This window comes from Rhinoderma darwinii, chromosome 5 (genome assembly GCF_050947455.1).
Source record: "Rhinoderma darwinii isolate aRhiDar2 chromosome 5, aRhiDar2.hap1, whole genome shotgun sequence".
In the NCBI taxonomy this organism is placed as follows: Eukaryota; Metazoa; Chordata; class Amphibia; order Anura; family Rhinodermatidae; genus Rhinoderma; species Rhinoderma darwinii.
In genome coordinates, this window is record NC_134691.1 from 267867693 (window position 1) to 267892916 (window position 25224).

Here is a 25224-nt window from a genome sequence, read left to right on the forward strand (position 1 = left end):
CTATTCGTTCGCCTTGCAAAGCCGAACAATACGACACCTGACTCGGTCGTCTTTTCTGAAAGGGGACTCCTCTTTTGCCCCATAAACATGGCGGAATTTCCATAATAGGAGCTTAATATGGATAGGTTTTCCAATTTTTTTCCGTAACCGCTAAATGTAGAGTTATGAGCCCCGAAGCTATTATACGTCACCATCTCCTGAGTATGTATGCCAAGACTCGTGATGATACGTCGCGCCATTAGCGAGGTAATTTCTCGTTAGCGACGCCTGTTTCTAAACACGGCTTCAATTTATTTTTATAAAAAAATTAATATCTTGAAAACTAGCTGTTGGATATAACTAATATTTGTTAGACATGTAGCCCTTGACACTCTGACGTAGCCTAAAAAAATTCAGGGTTCTGAGACGCGCGCTTTGACCACAAAAGCCTTGTGAGCGACGGCTATTTTTACACACGTTTACAATGTAGTTTTAATAAAAAAATTAATATCTTAAACGCGAACCGCCTCAAAGCCATCAAACTTCTCACACCTGTAGCAGTTGACAGTATGACCTACCCTAAAAAATTTCAAGGGTCTGCGTCGCAGTTTAAGGCCCCAAAAGCCTCTTTAGCTGCTCCTGTTTAACGCACAGAGTGCGTAATTTACGATTTAATTTGAATAAATGAACAATATTATAGATACTAGTAGTGCAAAAGGCCTAATTTTTCATACACATCTAGCCTTTGACACTCTGACCTACCCTATAAAAACTCAGGCCAGCAGGACAGATGTAGCCCGCGCAGCGGGCCAAAAATGTAGGCCTTTTTCACTAAAATGGGTATAAATAATCATTTTCCACAATGCTGTCCCAGAGCATTTCACAACCAGCAACGAACCGCGGGTCTGATAGAATCAACCGAGGTGTCCATTCGTTCGCCTTGCAAAGCCGAACAATACGACACCTGACTCGGTCGTCTTTTCTGAAAGGGGACTCCTCTTTTGCCCCATAAACATGGCGGAATTTCCATAATAGGAGCTTAATATGGATAGGTTTTCCAATTTTTTTCCATAACCGCTGAATGTAGAGTTATGAGCCCCAAAGCTATTATACGTCACCATCTCCTGAGTATGTATGCCAAGACTCGTGACGATACGTCGCGCCGTTACAGAGGTAATTTCTCGTTAGCGACGCCTGTTTCTAAACACGGCTTCAATTAATTTTTATAAAAAAATTAATATCTTGAAAACTAACTGTTGCATATAACTAATATTTATTAGACATGTAGCCCTTGACACTCTGACGTAGCCTAAAAAAATTCAGGGTTCTGAGACGCGCGCTTTGACCACAAAAGCCTTGTGAGCGACGGCTATTTTTACACACGTTTACAATGTAGTTTTAATAAAAAAAAAAATATCTTAAACGCGAACCGCCTCAAAGCCATCAAACTTCTCACACCTGTAGCAGTTGACACTGTGACCTACCCTAAAAAATTTCAAGGGTCTGCGTCGCAGTTTTAGGCCCCAAAAGCCTCTTTAGCTGCTCCTATTTAACGCACAGAGTGCGTAATTTACGTTTTAATTTGAATAAATGAACAATATTATAGATACTAGTAGTGCAAAAGGCCTAATTTTTCATACACATCTAGCCTTTGACACTCTGACCTACCATATAAAAACCCAGGCCAGCAGGACAGATGTAGCCCGCGCAGCGGGCCAAAAATGTAGGCCTTTTTCACTAAAATGGGTATAAATAATCATTTTCCACAATGCTGTCCCAGAGCATTTCACAACCAGCAACGAACCGCGGGTCTGATAGAATCAACCGAGGCGTCTATTCGTTCGCCTTGCAAAGCCGAACAATACGACACCTGACTCGGTCGTCTTTTCTGAAAGGGGACTCCTCTTTTGCCCCATAAACATGGCGGAATTTCCATAATAGGAGCTTAATATGGATAGGTTTTCCAATTTTTTTCCGTAACCGCTAAATGTAGAGTTATGAGCCCCGAAGCTATTATACGTCACCATCTCCTGAGTATGTATGCCAAGACTCGTGATGATACGTCGCGCCATTAGCGAGGTAATTTCTCGTTAGCGACGCCTGTTTCTAAACACGGCTTCAATTTATTTTTATAAAAAAATTAATATCTTGAAAACTAGCTGTTGGATATAACTAATATTTGTTAGACATGTAGCCCTTGACACTCTGACGTAGCCTAAAAAAATTCAGGGTTCTGAGACGCGCGCTTTGACCACAAAAGCCTTGTGAGCGACGGCTATTTTTACACACGTTTACAATGTAGTTTTAATAAAAAAATTAATATCTTAAACGCGAACCGCCTCAAAGCCATCAAACTTCTCACACCTGTAGCAGTTGACAGTATGACCTACCCTAAAAAATTTCAAGGGTCTGCGTCGCAGTTTAAGGCCCCAAAAGCCTCTTTAGCTGCTCCTGTTTAACGCACAGAGTGCGTAATTTACGATTTAATTTGAATAAATGAACAATATTATAGATACTAGTAGTGCAAAAGGCCTAATTTTTCATACACATCTAGCCTTTGACACTCTGACCTACCCTATAAAAACTCAGGCCAGCAGGACAGATGTAGCCCGCGCAGCGGGCCAAAAATGTAGGCCTTTTTCACTAAAATGGGTATAAATAATCATTTTCCACAATGCTGTCCCAGAGCATTTCACAACCAGCAACGAACCGCGGGTCTGATAGAATCAACCGAGGTGTCCATTCGTTCGCCTTGCAAAGCCGAACAATACGACACCTGACTCGGTCGTCTTTTCTGAAAGGGGACTCCTCTTTTGCCCCATAAACATGGCGGAATTTCCATAATAGGAGCTTAATATGGATAGGTTTTCCAATTTTTTTCCATAACCGCTGAATGTAGAGTTATGAGCCCCAAAGCTATTATACGTCACCATCTCCTGAGTATGTATGCCAAGACTCGTGACGATACGTCGCGCCGTTACAGAGGTAATTTCTCGTTAGCCACGCCTGTTTCTAAACACGGCTTCAATTTATTTTTATAAAAAAATTAATATCTTGAAAACTAGCTGTTGGATATAACTAATATTTATTAGACATGTAGCCCTTGACACTCTGACGTAGCCTAAAAAAATTCAGGGTTCTGAGACGCGCGCTTTGACCACAAAAGCCTTGTGAGCGACGGCTATTTTTACACACGTTTACAATGTAGTTTTAATAAAAAAATTAATATCTTAAACGCGAACCGCCTCAAAGCCATCAAACTTCTCACACCTGTAGCAGTTGACAGTATGACCTACCCTAAAAAATTTCAAGGGTCTGCGTCGCAGTTTAAGGCCCCAAAAGCCTCTTTAGCTGCTCCTGTTTAACGCACAGAGTGCGTAATTTACGATTTAATTTGAATAAATGAACAATATTATAGATACTAGTAGTGCAAAAGGCCTAATTTTTCATACACATCTAGCCTTTGACACTCTGACCTACCCTATAAAAACTCAGGCCAGCAGGACAGATGTAGCCCGCGCAGCGGGCCAAAAATGTAGGCCTTTTTCACTAAAATGGGTATAAATAATCATTTTCCACAATGCTGTCCCAGAGCATTTCACAACCAGCAACGAACCGCGGGTCTGATAGAATCAACCGAGGTGTCCATTCGTTCGCCTTGCAAAGCCGAACAATACGACACCTGACTCGGTCGTCTTTTCTGAAAGGGGACTCCTCTTTTGCCCCATAAACATGGCGGAATTTCCATAATAGGAGCTTAATATGGATAGGTTTTCCAATTTTTTTCCATAACCGCTGAATGTAGAGTTATGAGCCCCAAAGCTATTATACGTCACCATCTCCTGAGTATGTATGCCAAGACTCGTGACGATACGTCGCGCCGTTACAGAGGTAATTTCTCGTTAGCCACGCCTGTTTCTAAACACGGCTTCAATTTATTTTTATAAAAAAATTAATATCTTGAAAACTAGCTGTTGGATATAACTAATATTTATTAGACATGTAGCCCTTGACACTCTGACGTAGCCTAAAAAAATTCAGGGTTCTGAGACGCGCGCTTTGACCACAAAAGCCTTGTGAGCGACGGCTATTTTTACACACGTTTACAATGTAGTTTTAATAAAAAAATTAATATCTTAAACGCGAACCGCCTCAAAGCCATCAAACTTCTCACACCTGTAGCAGTTGACACTATGACCTACCCTAAAAAATGTCAAGGGTCTGCGTCGCAGTTTTAGGCCCCAAAAGCCTCTTTAGCTGCTCCTATTTAACGCACAGAGTGCGTAATTTACGATTTAATTTGAATAAATGAACAATATTATAGATACTAGTGGTGCAAAAGGCCTAATTTTTCATACACATCTAGCCTTTGACACTCTGACCTACCCTATAAAAACTCAGGCCAGCAGGACAGATGTAGCCCGCGCAGTGGGCCAAAAATTTAGGCCTTTTTCACTAAAATGGGTATAAATAATCATTTTCCACAATGCTGTCCCAGAGCATTTCACAACCAGCAAAGAACCGCGGGTCTGATAGAATCAACCGAGGTGTCCATTCGTTCGCCTTGCAAAGCCGAACAATACGACACCTGACTCGGTCGTCTTTTCTGAAAGGGGACTCCTCTTTTGCCCCATAAACATGGCGGAATTTCCATAATAGGAGCTTAATATGGATAGGTTTTCCAATTTTTTTCCATAACCGCTGAATGTAGAGTTATGAGCCCCAAAGCTATTATACGTCACCATCTCCTGAGTATGTATGCCAAGACTCGTGACGATACGTCGCGCCGTTAGCGAGGTAATTTCTCGTTAGCGACGCCTGTTTCTAAACACGGCTTCAATTTATTTTTATAAAAAAATTAATATCTTGAAAACTAGCTGTTGGATATAACTAATATTTATTAGACATGTAGCCCTTGACACTCTGACGTAGCCTAAAAAAATTCAGGGTTCTGAGACGCGCGCTTGGACCACAAAAGCATTGTGAGCGATGGCTATTTTTACACACGTTTAAAATTTAGTTCTATTGAAAAAATAATGTCTTAAAAGTGCACCACCACAAAGCCATCAAACTTCTGACACCTGTAGCAGTTGACACTCTGACCTACCCTAAAAAATTTCAAGGGTCTGCGTCGCATTTTTAGGCTCCAAAAGCCTCTTTAGCTGCTCCTGTTTTATGCACAGAGTGCGTAATTTACGATTTAATTCTAATAAATGAACAATATTATAGATACTGGTAGTGCAAAAGGCTTAATTTTTCATACACATCTAGCCTTTGTCACTCTGACCTACTATATAAAAACTCAGGCTAGTAGGACAGATGTAGCCCGCGCAGCGGGCCAAAAATGTAGGCCTTTTTCAAGAAAATGGGTATAAATAATCATTTTCCACAATACTGTCCCAGAGCATTTCACAACCAGCAACGAACCGCAAATCTAATAGAATCAACCAAGGCGTCCATTCGTTCGCCTTGCAAAGCCGAACAATACGACACCTGACTTGGTCGTCTTTTCTGAAAGGGGACTCCTCTTTTGCCCCATAAACATGGCGGAATTTCCATATTAAGAGCTTAATATGGATAGGTTTACCAATTTTTTTCCGTAACCGCTCAATGTGGATTTACGAGCCCCAAAGCTATTATACGTCACCATCATCTGAGTATGTACGCCAAGAATCGTGATGATACGTCGCGCGGTTAGCGAGGAAAATTCTAGTTAGCCACGCCTGTTTCTACACACGGCTTAAATTTGTTTTTATAAAAAAATTAATATCTTGAAAACTAACTGTTGCATATAACTAATATTTGTTAAACATGTAGCCCTTGACACTCTGACCTAGCCTAAAAAAATTCAGCGTTCTGAGACGCGCGCTTGGACCACAAAAGCCTTGTGAGCGACGGTTATTTTTACACACGTTTACAATGTAGTTTTAATAAAAAAAATAATATCTTAAACGCGAACCGCCTCAAAGCCATCAAACTTCTCACACCTGTAGCAGTTGACACTGTGACCTACCCTAAAAAATTTCAAGGGTCTGCGTCACAGTTTTAGACCCCAAAAGCCTCTTTAGCTGCTCCTGTTTAACGCACAGAGTGCGTAATTTACGTTTTAATTTGAATAAATGAACAATATTATAGATACTAGTAGTGCAAAAGGCCTAATTTTTCATACACATCTAGCCTTTGACACTCTGACCTACCATATAAAAACCCAGGCCAGCAGGACAGATGTAGCCCGCGCAGCGGGCCAAAAATGTAGGCCTTTTTCACTAAAATGGGTATAAATAATCATTTTCCACAATGCTGTCCCAGAGCATTTCACAACCAGCAACGAACCGCGGGTCTGATAGAATCAACCGAGGCGTCCATTCGTTCGCCTTGCAAAGCCGAACAATACGACACCTGACTCGGTCGTCTTTTCTGAAAGGGGACTCCTCTTTTGCCCCATAAACATGGCGGAATTTCCATAATAGGAGCTTAATATGGATAGGTTTTCCAATTTTTTTCCATAACCGCTGAATGTAGAGTTATGAGCCCCAAAGCTATTATACGTCACCATCTCCTGAGTATGTATGCCAAGACTCGTGACGATACGTCGCGCCGTTAGCGAGGTAATTTCTCGTTAGCGACGCCTGTTTCTAAACACGGCTTCAATTTATTTTTATAAAAAAATTAATATCTTGAAAACTAGCTGTTGGATATAACTAATATTTATTAGACATGTAGCCCTTGACACTCTGACGTAGCCTCAAAAAATTCAGGGTTCTGAGACGTGCGCTTGGACCACAAAAGCCTTGTGAGCGATGGCTATTTTTACACACGTTTACAATGTAGTTTTAATTAAAAAAATAATATCTTAAACGCGAACCGCCTCAAAGCCATCAAACTTCTCACACCTGTAGCAGTTGACACTATGACCTACCCTAAAAAATTTCAAGGGTCTGCGTCGCAGTTTTAGGCCCCAAAAGCCTCTTTAGCTGCTCCTGTTTAACGCACAGAGTGCGTAATTTACGATTTAATTTGAATAAATGAACAATATTATAGATACTAGTAGTGCAAAAGGCCTAATTTTTCATACACATCTAGCCTTTGACACTCTGACCTACCCTATAAAAACTCAGGCCAGCAGGACAGATGTAGCCCGCGCAGCGGGCCAAAAATGTAGGCCTTTTTCACTAAAATGGGTATAAATAATCATTTTCCACAATGCTGTCCCAGAGCATTTCACAACCAGCAACGAACCGCGGGTCTGATAGAATCAACCGAGGTGTCCATTTGTTCGCCTTGCAAAGCCGAACAATACGACACCTGACTCGGTCGTCTTTTCTGAAAGGGGACTCCTCTTTTGCCCCATAAACATGGTGGAATTTCCATAATAGGATCTTAATATGGATAGGTTTTCCAATTTTTTTCCATAACCGCTGAATGTAGAGTTATGAGCCCCAAAGCTATTATACGTCACCATCTCCTGAGTATGTATGCCAAGACTCGTGACGATACGTCGCGCCATTAGCGAGGTAATTTCTCGTTAGCGACGCCTGTTTCTAAACACGGCTTCAATTTATTTTTATAAAAACATTAATATCTTGAAAACTAGCTGTTGGATATAACTAATATTTATTAGACATGTAGCCCTTGACACTCTGACATAGCCTAAAAAAAATCAGGGTACTGAGACGCGCGCTTGGACCACAAAAGCCTTGTGAGCGACGGCTATTTTTACACACGTTTACAATGTAGTTTAAATAAAAAAAATAATATCTTAAACACGAACCGCCTCAAAGCCATCAAACTTCTTACACCTGTAGCAGTTGACACTATGACCTACCCTAAAAAATTTCAAGGGTCTGCGTCGCAGTTTTAGGCCCCAAAAGCCTCTTTAGCTGCTCCTATTTAACGCACAGAGTGCGTAATTTACGATTTAATTTGAATAAATGAACAATATTATAGATACTAGTGGTGCAAAAGGCCTAATTTTTCATACACATCTAGCCTTTGACACTCTGACCTACCCTATAAAAACTCAGGCCAGCAGGACAGATGTAGCCCGCGCAGCGGGCCAAAAATGTAGGCCTTTTTCACTAAAATGGGTATAAATAATCATTTTCCACAATGCTGTCCCAGAGCATTTCACAACCAGCAACAAACCGCGGGTCTGATAGAATCAACCGAGGTGTCCATTCGTTCGCCTTGCAAAGCCGAACAATACGACACCTGACTCAGTCGTCTTTTCTGAAAGGGGACTCCTCTTTTGCCCCATAAACATGGTGGAATTTCCATAATAGGAGCTTAATATGGATAGATTTTCCAATTTTTTTCCGTAACCCCTCAATGTAGAGTTACGAGCCCCGAAGCTGTTATATGTCACCATCTCCTGAGTAGCTACGCCAAGACTCGTGACGATACGTCGCGCGGTTAGCGAGGTAAATTCTCGTTAGCGACGCCTGTTTCTAAACATGGCTTCAATTTATTTTTATAAAAAAATTAATATCTTGAAAACTAGCTGTTGGATATAACTAATATTTGTTAGACATGTAGCCCTTGACACTCTGACCTAGCCTAAAAAAATTTAGGGTTCTGTGACGCGCGCTTGGACCACAAAAGCCTTGTGAGCGATGGCTATTTTTACACACGTTTACAATGTAGTTTTAATAAAAAAAATAATATCTTAAACGTGAACCGCCTCAAAGCCATCAAACTTCTCACACCTGTAGCAGTTGACACTATGACCTACCCTAAAAAATTTCAAGGTTCTGCGTCGCAGTTTTAGGCCCCAAAAGTCTCTTTTGCCGCTCCTGTTTAACGCACAGAGTGCGTAATTTACGATTTAATTCTAATAAATGAACAATATTATAGATACTAGTGGTGCAAAAGGCCTAATTTTTCATACACATCTAGACTTTGACGCTCTGACCTACCATATAAAAACTCACGCCAGTAGGACAGATGTAGCCCGCGCAGCGGCCCAACAATGTAGGCCTTTTTCACTAAAATGGGTATAAATAATCATTTTCCACAATGCTGTCCCAGAGCATTTCACAACCAGCAACGAACCGCGGGTCTGATAGAATCAACCGAGGCGTCCATTTGTTCGCCTTGCAAAGCCGAACAATACAACACCTGACTCGGTCGTCTTTTCTAAAAGGGGACTCCTCTTTTGCCCCATAAACATGGCGGAATTTCCATATTAAGAGTTTAATATGGATAGGTTTTCCAATTTTTTTCCGTAACCGCTCAATGTAGAGTTATGAGCCCCGAAGCTGTTATACGTCACCATCTCCTGAGTATGTACGCCAAGACTCGTGATGATACGTCGCGCGGTTAGCAAGGTCACTTCTCGTTAGCGACGCCTGTTTCTAAACACTGCTTCAATTTATTTTTATAAAAAAATTAATATCTTGAAAACTAGCTGTTGCATATAACTAATATTTGTTAGACATGTAGCCCTTGACACTCTGACCTAGCCTAAAAAAATTCAGGGTTCTGTGACGCGCGCTTGGACCACAAAAGCCTTGTGAGCGACGGCTATTTTTACACACGTTTACAATGTAGTTCTAATAAAAAAAATAATATCTTAAAAGCGAACCGCCTCAAAGCCATCAAACTTCTCACACCTGTAGCAGTTGACACTATGACCTACCCTAAAAAATTTCAAGGGTCTGCGTCGCAGTTTTAGGGGCCCCAAAAGCCTCTTTAGCTGCTCCTGTTTAACGCACAGAGTGCGTAATTTACTATTTAATTCTAATAAATGAACAATATTATAGATAATAGTAGTGCAAAAGGCCTAATTTTTCATACACATCTAGCCTTTGACACTCTGACCTACCATATAAAATCTTAGGCCAGCAGGACAGATGTAGCCCGCGCAGCGGGTCAAAAATTTAGGCCTTTTTCACTAAAATGGGTATAAATAATAATTTTCCATAATGCTGTCCCAGAGCATTTCACAACCAGCAACGAACCGCGGGTCTGATAGAATCAACCGAGGCATCCATTCGTTCGCCTTGCAAAGCCGAACAATACGACACCTGAATCGGTTGTCTTTTCTGAAAGGGGACTCCTCTTTTGCCCCATAAACATGGCGGAATTTCCATATTAAGAGCTTAATATGGATAGGTTTTCCAATTTTTTTCCGTAACTGCTCAATGTAGAGTTATGAGCCCCGAAGCTATTATACGTCACCATCTCCTGAGTATGTACACCAAGACTCGTGACGATACGTCACGCGGTTAGCAAGGTCAATTCTCGTTAGCAACGCCTGTTTCTAAACACGGCTTCAATTTATTTTTATAAAAAAATTAATATCTTGAAAACTAGCTGTTGCATATAACTAATATTTGTTAGACATGTAGCCCTTGACACTCTGACCTAGCCTAAAAAAATTCAGGGTTCTGCGTCGTATTTTTAGGCCCCAAAAGCCTCTTTAGCTGCTCCTGTTTAACGCACACAGTTCGTAATTTACGATTTGATTTTTAATAACTAAATGATATTATAAATACTAGTAGTGCAAAAGGCCTAATTGTTCATACACATCTAGCCTTTGACACTCTGACCACCCATATAAAAACCCAGGCGAGCAGGACAGATATAGCCCGCGCAGCGGGCAAACTATTTAGGCCTTTTTTACTAAAATGGGTATAAATAATCATTTTCCACAATGCTGTCTCAGAGCATTTCACAACCAGCAACGAACCGCGGGTCTGATAGAATCAACCGAGGCATCTATTTGTTCGCCTTGCAAAGCCGAACAATACGACACCTGACTCGGTCGTCTTTTCTAAAAGGAGACTTTTCTTTTGCCCCATTAACATGGCGGAATTTCCATATTTAGAGCTTAATATGGATAGGTTTACCAATTTTTTTCCGTAACCGTTTAATGTGGAGTTACGAGCGCCGAAGCTGTATACGTCACCATCTCCTGAGTATATATGCCAAGACTCGTGATGGTACATCGCGCAGGTAGCAAGGAAAATCCTCGTTAGCGACGCCTGTTTCTGCACACGGCTTCAATTTATGTTTAGGAAAAAAATTAATATCTTAAAAACGAACTGTTCCATATATCTAATATTTGTTAGACATGTAGCCATGGACACTCTCACCTAGCCTAAAAATATTCAGGGTTCTGTGACGCGCGCTTGGACCACAAAAGCCTTGTGAGCGACGGCTATTTTTACACACGCTTACAATTTAGTTCTAATGAAAAACTCAGCCAGTTACGCTGTTTACATAACTCACGAACATATAACGTTTTTCATGATCGCAAAACATCTCGCTCAGCGGCAACACACAGTTTTTATGAAGATTAAAAAATATATACATTTATTGAATACATCCAAACATCCCAGAACCCAACAAATAAAAGTGCTATTGTTCTCTGTGCATTTTAATGTCCATTAAAAGTCCATGTTTTTAAGATTCTTATTTCTTCTTCCATTGGTCTAAAATATATTTTGCGCTGGGACGTTTTTTCCCCAGAGCTGATGTCCTAAAGTCCTCTTTATTTTGTCTTCTTCCGGCCGGTGGTTTTGAAGCAATCCTATGATTGAAAGATCATAGATTATTAATAATTAGTATCTCATTCTTACTTTACTAACGGTCCTAATTGTATTCATTAATCCTCTAGAATTTTATGAATATAACTCTAATCTTTATTTATTTTTTATTAAACAGGCAAACCAGGACCCCAATGACCTCTACTATAAGACAGAGTTGATGATTGTGAACCCACGACCACTGAGGAACCCAAAGAGGTTTTCCATGCATTTTCCAGCACATATCAGCTCAGAAACATCATGATAGTGAATTGCAAGGCCTTTAGATGCTACATTTGCCAAGTTGTTCCTAGCAATAGCAAGGGTAGCCTTTATATCCTCATCGCTGCTGTGCTTCATGCATTTTTTGTGCAGGTTCCCAGCATCAACTCTGTCTTATAGCAGATGGGGCAGGTCATTGTGGTCCATTGCCTGTTTAAGAAAAAATAATGAAAGATTATAGTTACATTAATAACATTGAAGAAGATTAATGCATATCGTTAGGACCGTTAGTAAACTAAGAATGAGACATGCTACGCTGCTTCTGTAACTGCCATTCACTACTATTGGAGTCACGGAAACAGCGTAGCTCATTAAATAAAAAAAATATATATCAATTTATTGAATACATCCAAACATCCCAGAACCCAACAAATAAAAGTGCTTTTGTTCCCTGTGCATTTTAATGTCCATTAATAATCCATAATTTTTAAGCTTCTTATTTCTTCTTCCATTGGTCCAAAATGTCTTTTACTCTTGGATGGTTTTTTCCCCAGAGCTGATGTCCTAAAGTCCTCTTTATTTTGTCTTCTTCCGGCAGGTGGTCTTGAAGCAATCCTATAATTAAAAGATCATAGATTATTAATAATTAGTTTCTCATAATTAGTTTACTAATGGTCCTGATAATATGCATTAATCCTCTACAATGTTATTAATATAACTCTCATCTTTATTTATTTTTTCTTAATCAGACAAAACAGGACCCCAATGACCTCTGCTATAAGACATAGTTAATGATTCTGAACCCACGACCACTGAGGAACCCAAAGAGGTTTTAATATATATATATATATATATATATATATATATATATATATATATGTAAAGGAAATTAACTATCGATGCGCCTGAGCAGAACAACAGGGACTCTTTTGATTGCAGATAGTGATGTATCCCTCGACGTCACGTCAGCCCTTTGATAAAAGAAGAAAATAAATACTGATGTTAAAACAAAATGTGAGACATACAGTTTAATAAGCATATTAGTTTACAAAGTAAGGTCAATAAATGTATTTTATTATTACCCAGAGGAGCTCCCTTCCCCTCTCTGCCTCTGTGCCCTGGACCGTGTTCGGATGAACAATGAGGATGGTACTTGTGCTCTGAAAAAATAACCAAACATTAGTATATCAATTGATAAGTCTAACACAACTGAACTGAGGACATTTATAATAAAACTGAGAGTTTATCTACCTTGAAGTCCAATCATCATCATCATCATCATCATCATCATGATCAGCCAAGCTTTCTTTTTCTCCTCGGTCAGTTGATTCACTCCAGTCCTCTTTGGCACTGTAATCTTGTTCCTGGGCTTCTTCGTGGGATGTGATATCTTCTCTTTGGATTCCCTGGCCTCCTTCCTGAATGTTCTCTTGTCTATAGGGTAGACATAGAAAAAATAAAGCATTAAACTTCTAAAACAAATCATGTAATATTATACAGTATATATTATTTCCAACAATAAATTACCTTGAAGTGCTGGCTTGGGGCTGCTCACCACCGGCTTGCATTACCAGCATATAACCATGGCATATGTCCGTCAGTGTCTTCTCACGATAGTTTCTTTCCGCTGTCATGTTGGTGTGTGCCAAATATTTGGCAAAAAGACACTTTTCAGAGTCAGAAAAATTAGGGAGAGTCCAAGTTTCGCAAATCCTCCTGACAAGCTGACTGGTGATGTTGGGTAGTTTATATCTAGAAAGGAAAATAGAAAAACATAATACATACACAGCACTTAGAATTGAATAAAGACAGGTGACTTTTAAGAATCTTACTTTGTGTGGTACCGCAGGATGTCATTGGAAACATTATAAATCTCCTTTCCAGATGTAGAGAGGAAAAAGACTTCTGTTGGCATGTTGTTCTTTAGCAGCATTGGTCTTACTATCTCAAAGTAGACATTAAACCACTAGGGGAGGGATACAAATAAAGAGATTATTGAAAAGCATCTTTACAACTCCATAAAGTAAGTAGGAGCCTTATAGAAACTTACCATTTCTTCCTCCTTTGTTAGCACATAGGTTGCCACTTGGTGTGTAGAGGTCTTGTGTAACTTGACCCCAACAACTACCAGGTCTAAACCCAAATATCTGTGAGTGATCCTCTCATTCCACTCTGAAACCTATGAGTCAAAAGGAAAAAGTATGAGGGACAATGTACTTGCCACTGTATTGTGTTAGCCCAACCCTACGCCAAGCCACTTGTGTTTTGTTTTTTTTCTATACATATGCCAGTCTTTTGTTTCAGCATAATTTCTATCTCTAGCCAGGTGTAAGGTTTTTACATAGATTATTCACTCTGTTCTTGCAGACAAATATCCGACTTTAATAAGCTAACATTAACCTTATGCAGGCTTCACACCATTATCGGCCTTCAGGGCTCCCCTACACTATTAAAAGTATTTAACTGCAGCCATAAGGCCTCCAGACACTTCTCTAAAAAGCACCCCACAGCATAACCATAACAGGGTAGGAAAACAAAATGACGCAGAAAAACAGAGGAGGAGAAAGCTACTTACAGTCATATGTCTGACAACACCTGGCCGTTGGAGATGCCTCAAAATAAGCAGGGCCTCAAGATAATAAATAATTTCAAGTTGAGTGTCTCGCTTCATGTGTCTGTCTTTTGCAGCTTTGAGGCATTTCAGGAAGGTTGGCTTTGCCACAACTAAAAGCCTCTGACATTCCGGGGGTGTTTTCATAGAATTTGTCAATGACTTGTATCTAAACACAAAGTAAAGAGAAATAATTTTATTGTATATACACAAGTAATAAAGAGTAGTAGCAATATCTAAAATAAATATATACCTATTTGAGGTTTCATACTTTGTCTAAGGATACATTTGAGTTCATAACTCACCGTTTGCTGACAACTTCTCTTGAAATTCCCTTAGATAGCCTCTTTTGAATGTCCTCTGTAACATCCATAAAGAAGTTGCAGGACTTAAACAGCCTTGGTCTTTCTGCAGAGAGATTGGTCGCTCTCAGCTGATACGTCATGAACCTCCTGATATGTTTTAGGTAATTAAAGACAGTCTGGTTTGCAAGCTTCAGGTCACGCAGCTTTGTAAAAAAGGAGTTAACCTTCTCAATGTTGCTGACAAAGTCCAGATTGGGACGCTGCGGGTTCATGTAATAAAGGAACCTTGCCAAATTTTCAACCTCCTGCTTGTAGTTGGGCACATCCAATGTGTGCTGCAAATAGTAGGCAAAGCCCTTCAGTATTGGTTCGTCCAATGAATGTCGCTTGTATAGTCCAGCAGCCTTCATCTTCTGTCTTGTGACCACCGTCCATTTTGTCTGTAGGATTCTGTAATTTTGGAGAAAAGTGCAAGACATCAGATTTGACACATTTGACAGCCACAGAGAATACGTAAGGATTATCTATGTACACTGACCTCTGTGTCCTGTCATCAAAGTTTCCTGTAGTTCCGCTTTCTTGATTGGATTCTTCCTCAGACTCTAGTTGAAGCTGAAAGTCTCTATCACTTTCCTCCTCTGCGCTGTCATCTTCATGTGCTCTTCTGCCTTCTTCATTGTGTTGGTCTTCCCTCGGGTCTTCAGGCTGTGCAAGGAATGGTGTGTCTGTAACTTCTTCCTCAGGATCTGCAGGGATCAGTGTGACCTCCATTTCCTCATCAGGGACTGGTATGGCTGCAATATCCTCTACAGCCGCTGTGTGATGTGGCACAGTAAGGGCAGTTGATGCAGAGGTTGATGGTCTTCCATATTGTACATTGCTGTAAAATATAAAAAGCAACGTGAGTATAAGTGTAAACACTCGAGAGCTATGAGACATAAGCAGACAGGGGTGACACATACCTGGCCACAGTTGGTTTGTTAATGATCAAAAAGCCCCTGTCCTCGAGGAAGGGGACAACGTTTTCCAATGAGCCAAGAGAGATGATCTCTTGGTAACTGATTGCAGTGCCCTTAGATGCAATTTTCACCAGGGTTTTCCTGGCCAATGCCACAGTGGCTTTTATCTCCTCATCGCTGCTGAACCTCATACACTTTCTCCTCAGATGTGTAGAGAATAATATCTGTGTACGGTAACATACTGGGCATGTCATAGGAGTTCTGTTTTGCCTGTTGAAAGACATGAGGTTTTGGATTTAAAAATGTCCTAAGTAATATAGCTTAGTTTGAAATATACCCAAACTGCAATCTCAAAAATAGTCACAAGATGTCCCACTACATGCATACTGATTTGTTTCAGGCAGGCTAACTGAACAATGCCTGGGTTTTAATACCACGCCCTACTGAAACAGGAGGCCTCTACGCTACCACATGGCTTCTCATAGTAACCTCTCTATGTTATAGGCAGTCTACAACATGTATTTTATACAAAAATGGCTATGTATTTTAGGGTATATCCTAGAGGTCAATAAACACATGAACTTGTACTTTTGCTGCAGATTACATGCTTGTAACTCAACTACCTGAACAATGCCTGGGCTTGTACAATATGGCCTACTGAAAATAAAATGGCACCTCTTCCCTAGCCCATGGCTCACCATGATTTCACTATACAATTTGCCTGAACTGAACATTAATGATGAACATAAATATACGTTAATAAACATATTTACTTACAATTTGGCTGCAGACTCCATTCCTGTAACTAGAACTTGTTGTCCTAAAGATGTATATTTGAGTCAAAAAAACAATAAATCTTTTAGAAGCAGTATCCAAAAGGCAGATGATGTAGGTATCCAGGTACAATGTCTCAAGTGAATAAGGTGAATAGCAAAAAAATAATGCAATCCAAGAAGGAGATCAGTCAATAGCTTTCAAGAAAACTTCCAAACTGACTGAAAATGCCTCAGTGTTTTAAACTGTTTTATAGTGTGAGGTTGATGCTTTGTAAGAAGATCCTCTTACACAAACAACAAACAGAGCCTGTGATAGGAGAGTTTGAATGATGCACAAAAGCTTATCTGCCTTTTTAGTGGCTGAGGAGAATAACAGAGATAAAACTACAGACTCATGCTGAAAACCTGATAATACAATTGTTTGAATACAATAGGACATTTACATTTATTAAATTTGATATTTACTATCATTTCTATTTCATATACACTATATCTATTTCATATACACCTATTAAATGTAATATTTATTATCGTTTCTAAGCTGTCCTTTACAACACGTTTTTTGCTACTGTTTTTATAGAAACTAGATAGGTATGTGGCATAGTGTTAAAATACATTAGAGTATGTACATTTTAATATGGTGCCCCCATAGCTGCACCATACAGTGTAATGCTCCCACAGTTGCACCATACAGTATAATGCCCCCCATAGCTGCACCATACTGTATAATGGCCGGATCATGACACGGATTTGAAACAGAACCGTGTGTCCGATGGACGTGAGCTAGGCGTCCATTCGTTCACCTTGCAGAGCCGAACAATATGACACCTGACTCTGTCGTCTTTTCTAAAAGGGTACCCCTCTTTTGCCCAATAAACATGGTGGAATTTCCTTATTAATTTATTTTTATTACAATAATTATTGTAATAATAATGTTGTTATATTGTATAATATGTAAATATGGTTTATGCCTATGCTTAACTTTAAAGTGTAGCTAAATGTTTGGCAAACTTCTGACATGTCAAAGTGACATGTCAGAAGTTTGGATTGGTGGGGGTCTGAACACTGAGACCCCCACCAATCGCTAGAACAAAGCTGCTGAGCGTTCACACGAGTGCTTCAGCTGTTTTGTTTTAGCGATTGGTGGGGATCTCAGTGCTCGGACCCCACCAATCCAAACTTCTGACATGTCACTGTGACATGTCAGAAGTTTGTCAAACATTTAGCTACACTTTATTTTTGTGTTCTGTATTAATAAAGTTGTTATGTTGTATTATATGTAAAGTTGTTTTCGGCCTATTCTTACAGTGTACCTAAACGTTTATCAAACTTCTGACATGGTTTTAGTGCAGCTATGGTCCCCCATAGCTGCACCATACATTTTAATATGGTGCCCCCATAGCTGCACCATACAGTGTAATGCTCCCACAGTTGCACCATACAGTATAATGCCCCCCATAGCTGTCCCATACCATTTAATACCATTTAATACCATTTAATACCCCCATAGCTGCACCATACACTGTAATGCCCCCCATAGCTGCACCATACAGTATAATGGCGGGATCATGACACTGATTTGAAACAGAACCGTGTGTCCGATGGACGCGAGCTAGGCGTCCATTCGTTCACCTTGCAGAGCCGAACAATATGACACCTGACTCTCTTGTCTTTTCTAAAAGGGTACCCCTCTTTTGCCCAATAAACATGGTGGAATTCCCTTATTAATTTATTTTTATTACAAAATTAATATCTCCAAAACTAACCGTTGAATATCCCTTATATTTATTACACATGTAGCCCTTAACACTCTGACCTATCCTAAAAAATTAGGGGTGATAGGCATGCATGCAGTAGCTGTTTGGATGTGGATTTTTGAAATGACCGAGTTTTTGGTAGAAGGCACTGATGAATATAAGATAAGTGCGTTTACCAATTAATCTGTGTTTTTTCAGAAATCCATCTAAAAATAGATATGACACGGATTTTCGTGGGTCCGATGGACGCGAGCTAGGCGTCCATTCGTTCACCTTGCAGAGCCGAACAATATGACACCTGACTCTGTCGTCTTTTCTAAAAGGGTACCCCTCTTTTGCCCAATAAACATGGTGGAATTCCCTTATTAATTTATTTTTATTACAAAATTAATATCTCCAAAACTAACCGTTGAATATCCCTTATATTTATTACACATGTAGCCCTTAACACTCTGACCTATCCTAAAAAATTAGGGGTGATAGGCATGCATGCAGTAGCTGTTTGGATGTGAATTTTTGAAATGACCGAGTTTTTGGTAGAAGGCACTGATGAATATAAGATAAGTGCGTTTACCAATTAATCTGTGTTTTTTCAGAAATCCATCTAAAAATAGATATGACACAGATTTTCGTGGGTCCGATGGACGCGAGCTAGGCGTCCATTCGTTCACCTTGCAGAGCCGAACAATATGACACCTGACTCTGTCGTCTTTTCTAAAAGGGTACCCCTCTTTTGCCCAATAAACATGGTGGAATTCCCTTATTAATTTATTTTTATTACAAAATTAATATCTCCAAAACTAACCGTTGAATATCCCTTATATTTAATACACATGTAGCCCTTAACACTCTGACCTATCCTAAAAAATTAGGGGTGATAGGCATGCATGCAGTAGCTGTTTGGATGTGGATTTTTGAAATGACCGAGTTTTAGGTAGAAGGCACTGATGAATATAAGATAAGTGCGTTTACCAATTAATCTGTGTTTTTTCAGAAATCCATCTAAAAATAGATATGACACAGATTTTCGTGGGTCCGATGGACGCGAGCTAGGCGTCCATTCGTTCACCTTGCAGAGCCGAACAATATGACACCTGACTCTGTCGTCTTTTCTAAAAGGGTACCCCTCTTTTGCCCAATAAACATGGTGGAATTCCCTTATTAATTTATTTTTATTACAAAATTAATATCTCCAAAACTAACCGTTGAATATCCCTTATATTTATTACACATGTAGCCCTTAACACTCTGACCTATCCTAAAAAATTAGGGGTGATAGGCATGCATGCAGTAGCTGTTTGGATGTAAATTTTTGAAATGACCGAGTTTTAGGTAGAAGGCACTGATGAATATAAGATAAGTGCGTTTACCAATTAATCTGTGTTTTTTCAGAAATCCATCTAAAAATAGATATGACACAGATTTTCGTGGGTCCGATGGACGCGAGCTAGGCGTCCATTCGTTCACCTTGCAGAGCCGAACAATATGACACTTGACTCTGTCGTCTTTTCTAAAAGGGTACCCCTCTTTTGCCCAATAAACATGGTGGAATTCCCTTATTAATTTGTTTTTATTACAAAATTAATATCTCCAAAACTAACCGTTGAATATCCTTTATATTTATTACACATGTAGCCCTTAACACTCTGACCTATCCTAAAAAATTAGGGGTGATAGGCATGCATGCAGTAGCTGTTTGGATGTGGATTTTTGAAATGACCGAGTTTTTGGTAGAAGGCACTGATGAATATAAGATAAGTGCGTTTACCAATTAATCTGTGTTTTTACACAGATCCATATGAAATCAGATTAGACATGGTATTATCACACGAGAAAGATCTTTAAAGCCCCTGGACACATATTGCACCCAGAGTGCATTTCTTGACATGTTGTGGTAGTCACCCCAAAATATAAGTCAGCCCCCCCCATAACTCCTGTGAGGGTTTGTAACACTTTTTTGAGTGTATCCCATAACAGGGCTTTGGAAGGGGTGATAGGCATGCATGCAGTAGCTGTTTGGATTTAAATTTTTGAAATGACCGAGTTTTAGGTAGAAGGCACTGATGAATATAAGATAAGTGCGTTTACCAATTAATCTGTGTTTTTTCAGAAATCCATCTAAAAATAGATATGACACGGATTTCCGTGCGTCCGAATGACGCGAGCTAGGCGTCCATTCGTTCACCTTGCAGAGCCAAACAATATGACACCTGACTCTGTTGTCTTTTCTAAAAGGGTACCCCTCTTTTGCCCAATAAACATGGTGGAATTCCCTTATTAATTTGTTTTTATTACAAAATTAATATCTCCAAAACTAACCGTTGAATATCCCTTATATTTATTACACATGTAGCCCTTAACACTCTGACCTATCCTAAAAAATTAGGGGTGATAGGCATGCATGCAGTAGCTGTTTGGATGTGGATTTTTGAAATGACCGAGTTTTAGGTAGAAGGCACTGATGAATATAAGATAAGTGCGTTTACCAATTAATCTGTGTTTTTTCAGAAATCCATCTAAAAATAGATATGACACGGATTTCCGTGGGTCCGAATGACGCGAGCTAGGCGTCCATTCGTTCACCTTGCAGAGCCGAACAATATGACACCTGACTCTGTCGTCTTTTCTAAAAGGGTACCCCTCTTTTGCCCAATAAACATGGTGGAATTCCCTTATTAATTTGTTTTTATTACAAAATTAATATCTCCAAAACTAACCGTTGAATATCCCTTATATTTATTACACATGTAGCCCTTAACACTCTGACCTATCCTAAAAAATTAGGGGTGATAGGCATGCATGCAGTAGCTGTTTGGATGTGGATTTTTGAAATGACCGAGTTTTTGGTAGAAGGCACTGATGAATATAAGATAAGTGCGTTTACCAATTAATCTGTGTTTTTACACAGATCCATATGTAATCAGATTAGACATGGTATTATCACACGAGAAAGATCTTTAAAGCCCCTGGACACATATTGCACCCAGAGTGCATTTCTTGACATGTTGTGGTAGTCACCCCAAAATATAAGTCAGCCCCCCCCATAACTCCTGTGAGGGTTTGTAACACTTTTTTGAGTGTATCCCATAACAGGGCTTTGGAAGGGGTGATAGGCATGCATGCAGTAGCTGTTTGGATTTAAATTTTTGAAATGACCGAGTTTTAGGTAGAAGGCACTGATGAATATAAGATAAGTGCGTTTACCAATTAATCTGTGTTTTTTCAGAAATCCATCTAAAAATAGATATGACACGGATTTCCGTGCGTCCGAATGACGCGAGCTAGGCGTCCATTCGTTCACCTTGCAGAGCCGAACAATATGACACCTGACTCTGTTGTCTTTTCTAAAAGGGTACCCCTCTTTTGCCCAATAAACATGGTGGAATTCCCTTATTAATTTGTTTTTATTACAAAATTAATATCTCCAAAACTAACCGTTGAATATCCCTTATATTTATTACACATGTAGCCCTTAACACTCTGACCTATCCTAAAAAATTAGGGGTGATAGGCATGCATGCAGTAGCTGTTTGGATGTGGATTTTTGAAATGACCGAGTTTTAGGTAGAAGGCACTGATGAATATAAGATAAGTGCGTTTACCAATTAATCTGTGTTTTTTCAGAAATCCATCTAAAAATAGATATGACACGGATTTCCGTGGGTCCGAATGACGCGAGCTAGGCGTCCATTCGTTCACCTTGCAGAGCCGAACAATATGACACCTGACTCTGTTGTCTTTTCTAAAAGGGTACCCCTCTTTTGCCCAATAAACATGGTGGAATTCCCTTATTAATTTGTTTTTATTACAAAATTAATATCTCCAAAACTAACCGTTGAATATCCCTTATATTTATTACACATGTAGCCCTTAACACTCTGACCTATCCTAAAAAATTAGGGGTGATAGGCATGCATGCAGTAGCTGTTTGGATGTGGATTTTTGAAATGACCGAGTTTTTGGTAGAAGGCACTGATGAATATAAGATAAGTGCGTTTACCAATTAATCTGTGTTTTTACACAGATCCATATGAAATCAGATTAGACATGGTATTATCACACGAGAAAGATCTTTAAAGCCCCTGGACACATATTGCACCCAGAGTGCATTTCTTGACATGTTGTGGTAGTCACCCCAAAATGTAAGTCAGCCCCCCCCATAACTCCTGTGAGGGTTTGTAACACTTTTTTGAGTGTATCCCATAACAGGGCTTTGGAAGGGGTGATAGGCATGCATGCAGTAGCTGTTTGGATTTAAATTTTTGAAATGACCGAGTTTTAGGTAGAAGGCACTGATGAATATAAGATAAGTGCGTTTACCAATTAATCTGTGTTTTTTCAGAAATCCATCTAAAAATAGATATGACACGGATTTCCGTGCGTCCGAATGACGCGAGCTAGGCGTCCATTCGTTCACCTTGCAGAGCCGAACAATATGACACCTGACTCTGTTGTCTTTTCTAAAAGGGTACCCCTCTTTTGCCCAATAAACATGGTGGAATTCCCTTATTAATTTGTTTTTATTACAAAATTAATATCTCCAAAACTAACCGTTGAATATCCCTTATATTTATTACACATGTAGCCCTTAACACTCTGACCTATCCTAAAAAATTAGGGGTGATAGGCATGCATGCAGTAGCTGTTTGGATGTGGATTTTTGAAATGACCGAGTTTTAGGTAGAAGGCACTGATGAATATAAGATAAGTGCGTTTACCAATTAATCTGTGTTTTTTCAGAAATCCATCTAAAAATAGATATGACACGGATTTCCGTGGGTCCGAATGACGCGAGCTAGGCGTCCATTCGTTCACCTTGCAGAGCCGAACAATATGACACCTGACTCTGTTGTCTTTTCTAAAAGGGTACCCCTCTTTTGCCCAATAAACATGGTGGAATTCCCTTATTAATTTGTTTTTATTACAAAATTAATATCTCCAAAACTAACCGTTGAATATCCCTTATATTTATTACACATGTAGCCCTTAACACTCTGACCTATCCTAAAAAATTAGGGGTGATAGGCATGCATGCAGTAGCTGTTTGGATGTGGATTTTTGAAATGACCGAGTTTTTGGTAGAAGGCACTGATGAATATATGATAAGTGCGTTTACCAATTAATCTGTGTTTTTACACAGATCCATATGAAATCAGATTAGACATGGTATTATCACACGAGAAAGATCTTTAAAGCCCCTGGACACATATTGCACCCAGAGTGCATTTCTTGACATGTTGTGGTATTCACCCCAAAATGTAAGTCAGCCCCCCCCATAACTCCTGTGAGGGTTTGTAACACTTCTTTGAGTATATCCCATAACAGGGCTTAGGAAGGGGTGATAGGCATGCATGCAGGAGCTGTTTGGATGTGGATTTTTTGAAATTATCGATTTTTTGCTAAATGGCCACTGATAAACGTGAAATCCATCTAAAAACAGATATGACATGGTATTATCACACGAGAAAGATATTTAAATACCACACATAGCACCCAGAGTGCAAGTTTCTTACAAGGGCTCAGAACACTGCTGTGAGTACCACACTAGTAAGGACCTATGTGTGCTGTTTTACTGTGAGCTCTATGCACCCCAAGTTCCTATATGCACCCCAAGTTCCATGTGAAGGCTCAGAACACTGCTGGGAGTGTGCCACATCAGTAATGCATCAATGTATGCAGTTTTGAATCACCTTTATGTGCTATGTTACTGTGAGCTCTATGTGAACCTTCTGTGCTCCAAAAGTCAACCTGGTAGTCAATAATAGGAGAACTGCTGTTTTCAGTGCTTCAGAACTTTCATCCTGTAACCAGCCAAACATCAATGTACTTTTACTACATTGATCCATGTGAAGGCTCAGAACACTGCTGGGAGTGTGCCACATCAGTAATGCATCAATGTATGCAGTTTTGAATCACCTTTATGTGCTATATTACTGTGAGCTCTATGTGAACCTTCTGTGCTCCAAAAGTCAACCTGGTAGTCAATAATAGGAGAACTGCTGTTTTCAGTGCTTCAGAACTTTCATCCTGTAACCATGCAAACATCAATGTACTTTCACTACCACCTCCCTGTAAAGCTATAGTGCTTAGATAGCACCCAGAGTGAAATTTTGACATTTTGGGGCGGTCACCCCAAAATCTGAATATGCACCCCAAGTTCCATGTGAAGGCTCAGAACACTGCCGGGAGTGTGCCACATCAGTAATGCATCAGTGTTTTTAATTTTAACCGCACAGTGTGTGTTACAGTGCCATCCGATTCTTCGGTGATTCACAAACCTGAAGCTAGCATCTTCGGTGGTCCCAAAAGAAGAACCTGGAATCGCTTTAGATGTAAAAAGAAGAACCTGGCATCGGCGAAGATGTAGAGTCAACCTCTATATAGTTGTAGAAAATGTCAATTTTATTAGTAGAAAAAAGACTAAAATGTTTAAAATATACAGGAGATACGAACACAAATAAATTTATATAGGTGTAAAGGGTTTGCCAGACACAGGTTCTGTGTCGACGCCCGGGGTTAATCAGCCCTCATCAGCTCCAAGGTCTGCTAGAGTGACGCAATCTGTCACCACTCAGGCTTGCAGGCTGAGAAGAGGGAGAACCTATCACAGCCTGGCCTGACGGTTCTAGCTCCCACCCCTGGTCTATTTATAGCCTCACTTGCAGCATGTTCCTTGCCTGTGATTGTTCTAGTTTCCTGGCTCTGGTATTCCTGCTAGTTACCCGATTGACCGCTGTTACTTATCGACTATGACTTGCCTGACTATTCTCTTGCTCTGTTTTTGCTACTATGTACTCTCCTGGTTTGATTCGGGTCGTTGACCGCTGTCTGTTGCTCACGGTGGCCCCATGGGCAACTGCCCCTAACCCCCCTTGCTTCTGTGTGCCCTTGTCTTGTGTTGTCTGTCTTGCACGTACTGAGCGTAGGGACCGTCGCCCAGTTGTACGCCGTCGCCTAGGACGGGCCGTGCAAGTAGGCAGGGACTGAGTTGTGGGTAGATTAGCGCTCACCTGTCCATCTCCCTACCCCGATTCATTACAATAGGCTACACAAAAATAGTATTTAAACAGCACCACTTAGTGAGGGC

General features: G+C 39.9%; 2 protein-coding genes across 2 annotated transcripts in view; one reads left to right on the forward strand and one right to left on the reverse strand.

Annotated features, from left to right (window-relative positions):
• The window catches only part of CPNE4 (copine 4), a 434578-nt gene that overhangs the window by 82113 nt on the left and 327241 nt on the right, over positions 1 to 25224 (forward strand). The gene's annotated exons all lie outside the window — the stretch shown is intronic.
• LOC142652588 (uncharacterized) lies at positions 12200 to 15800 on the reverse strand. The gene is made up of 11 exons (XM_075828242.1): positions 15608 to 15800; positions 15184 to 15525; positions 14646 to 15095; positions 14305 to 14509; positions 13780 to 13908; positions 13562 to 13695; positions 13257 to 13481; positions 12981 to 13163; positions 12812 to 12889; positions 12635 to 12700; positions 12200 to 12344 (listed from the first exon to the last, which is right to left on the reverse strand). Exons 1-11 carry the CDS (start codon positions 15793 to 15795, stop codon positions 12200 to 12202), a joined length of 2145 nt encoding a protein of 714 aa, XP_075684357.1. The 5' UTR covers positions 15796 to 15800.

Excerpts from the sequence above, each read along its gene's own strand:
- LOC142652588 (XM_075828242.1), bottom strand. The coding sequence starts at position 15,795 with ATGAGGTTCAGCAGCGATGAGGAGATAAAAGCCACTGTGGCATTGGCC. Across the intron at positions 14,510-14,645 it reads AGAGAAGTTGTCAGCAAACG|ATACAAGTCATTGACAAATT; the intron begins GTGAGTTATGAA and ends CTTTGTGTTTAG. Across the intron at positions 13,696-13,779 it reads TAACAAAGGAGGAAGAAATG|TGGTTTAATGTCTACTTTGA; the intron begins GTAAGTTTCTAT and ends TCCCTCCCCTAG.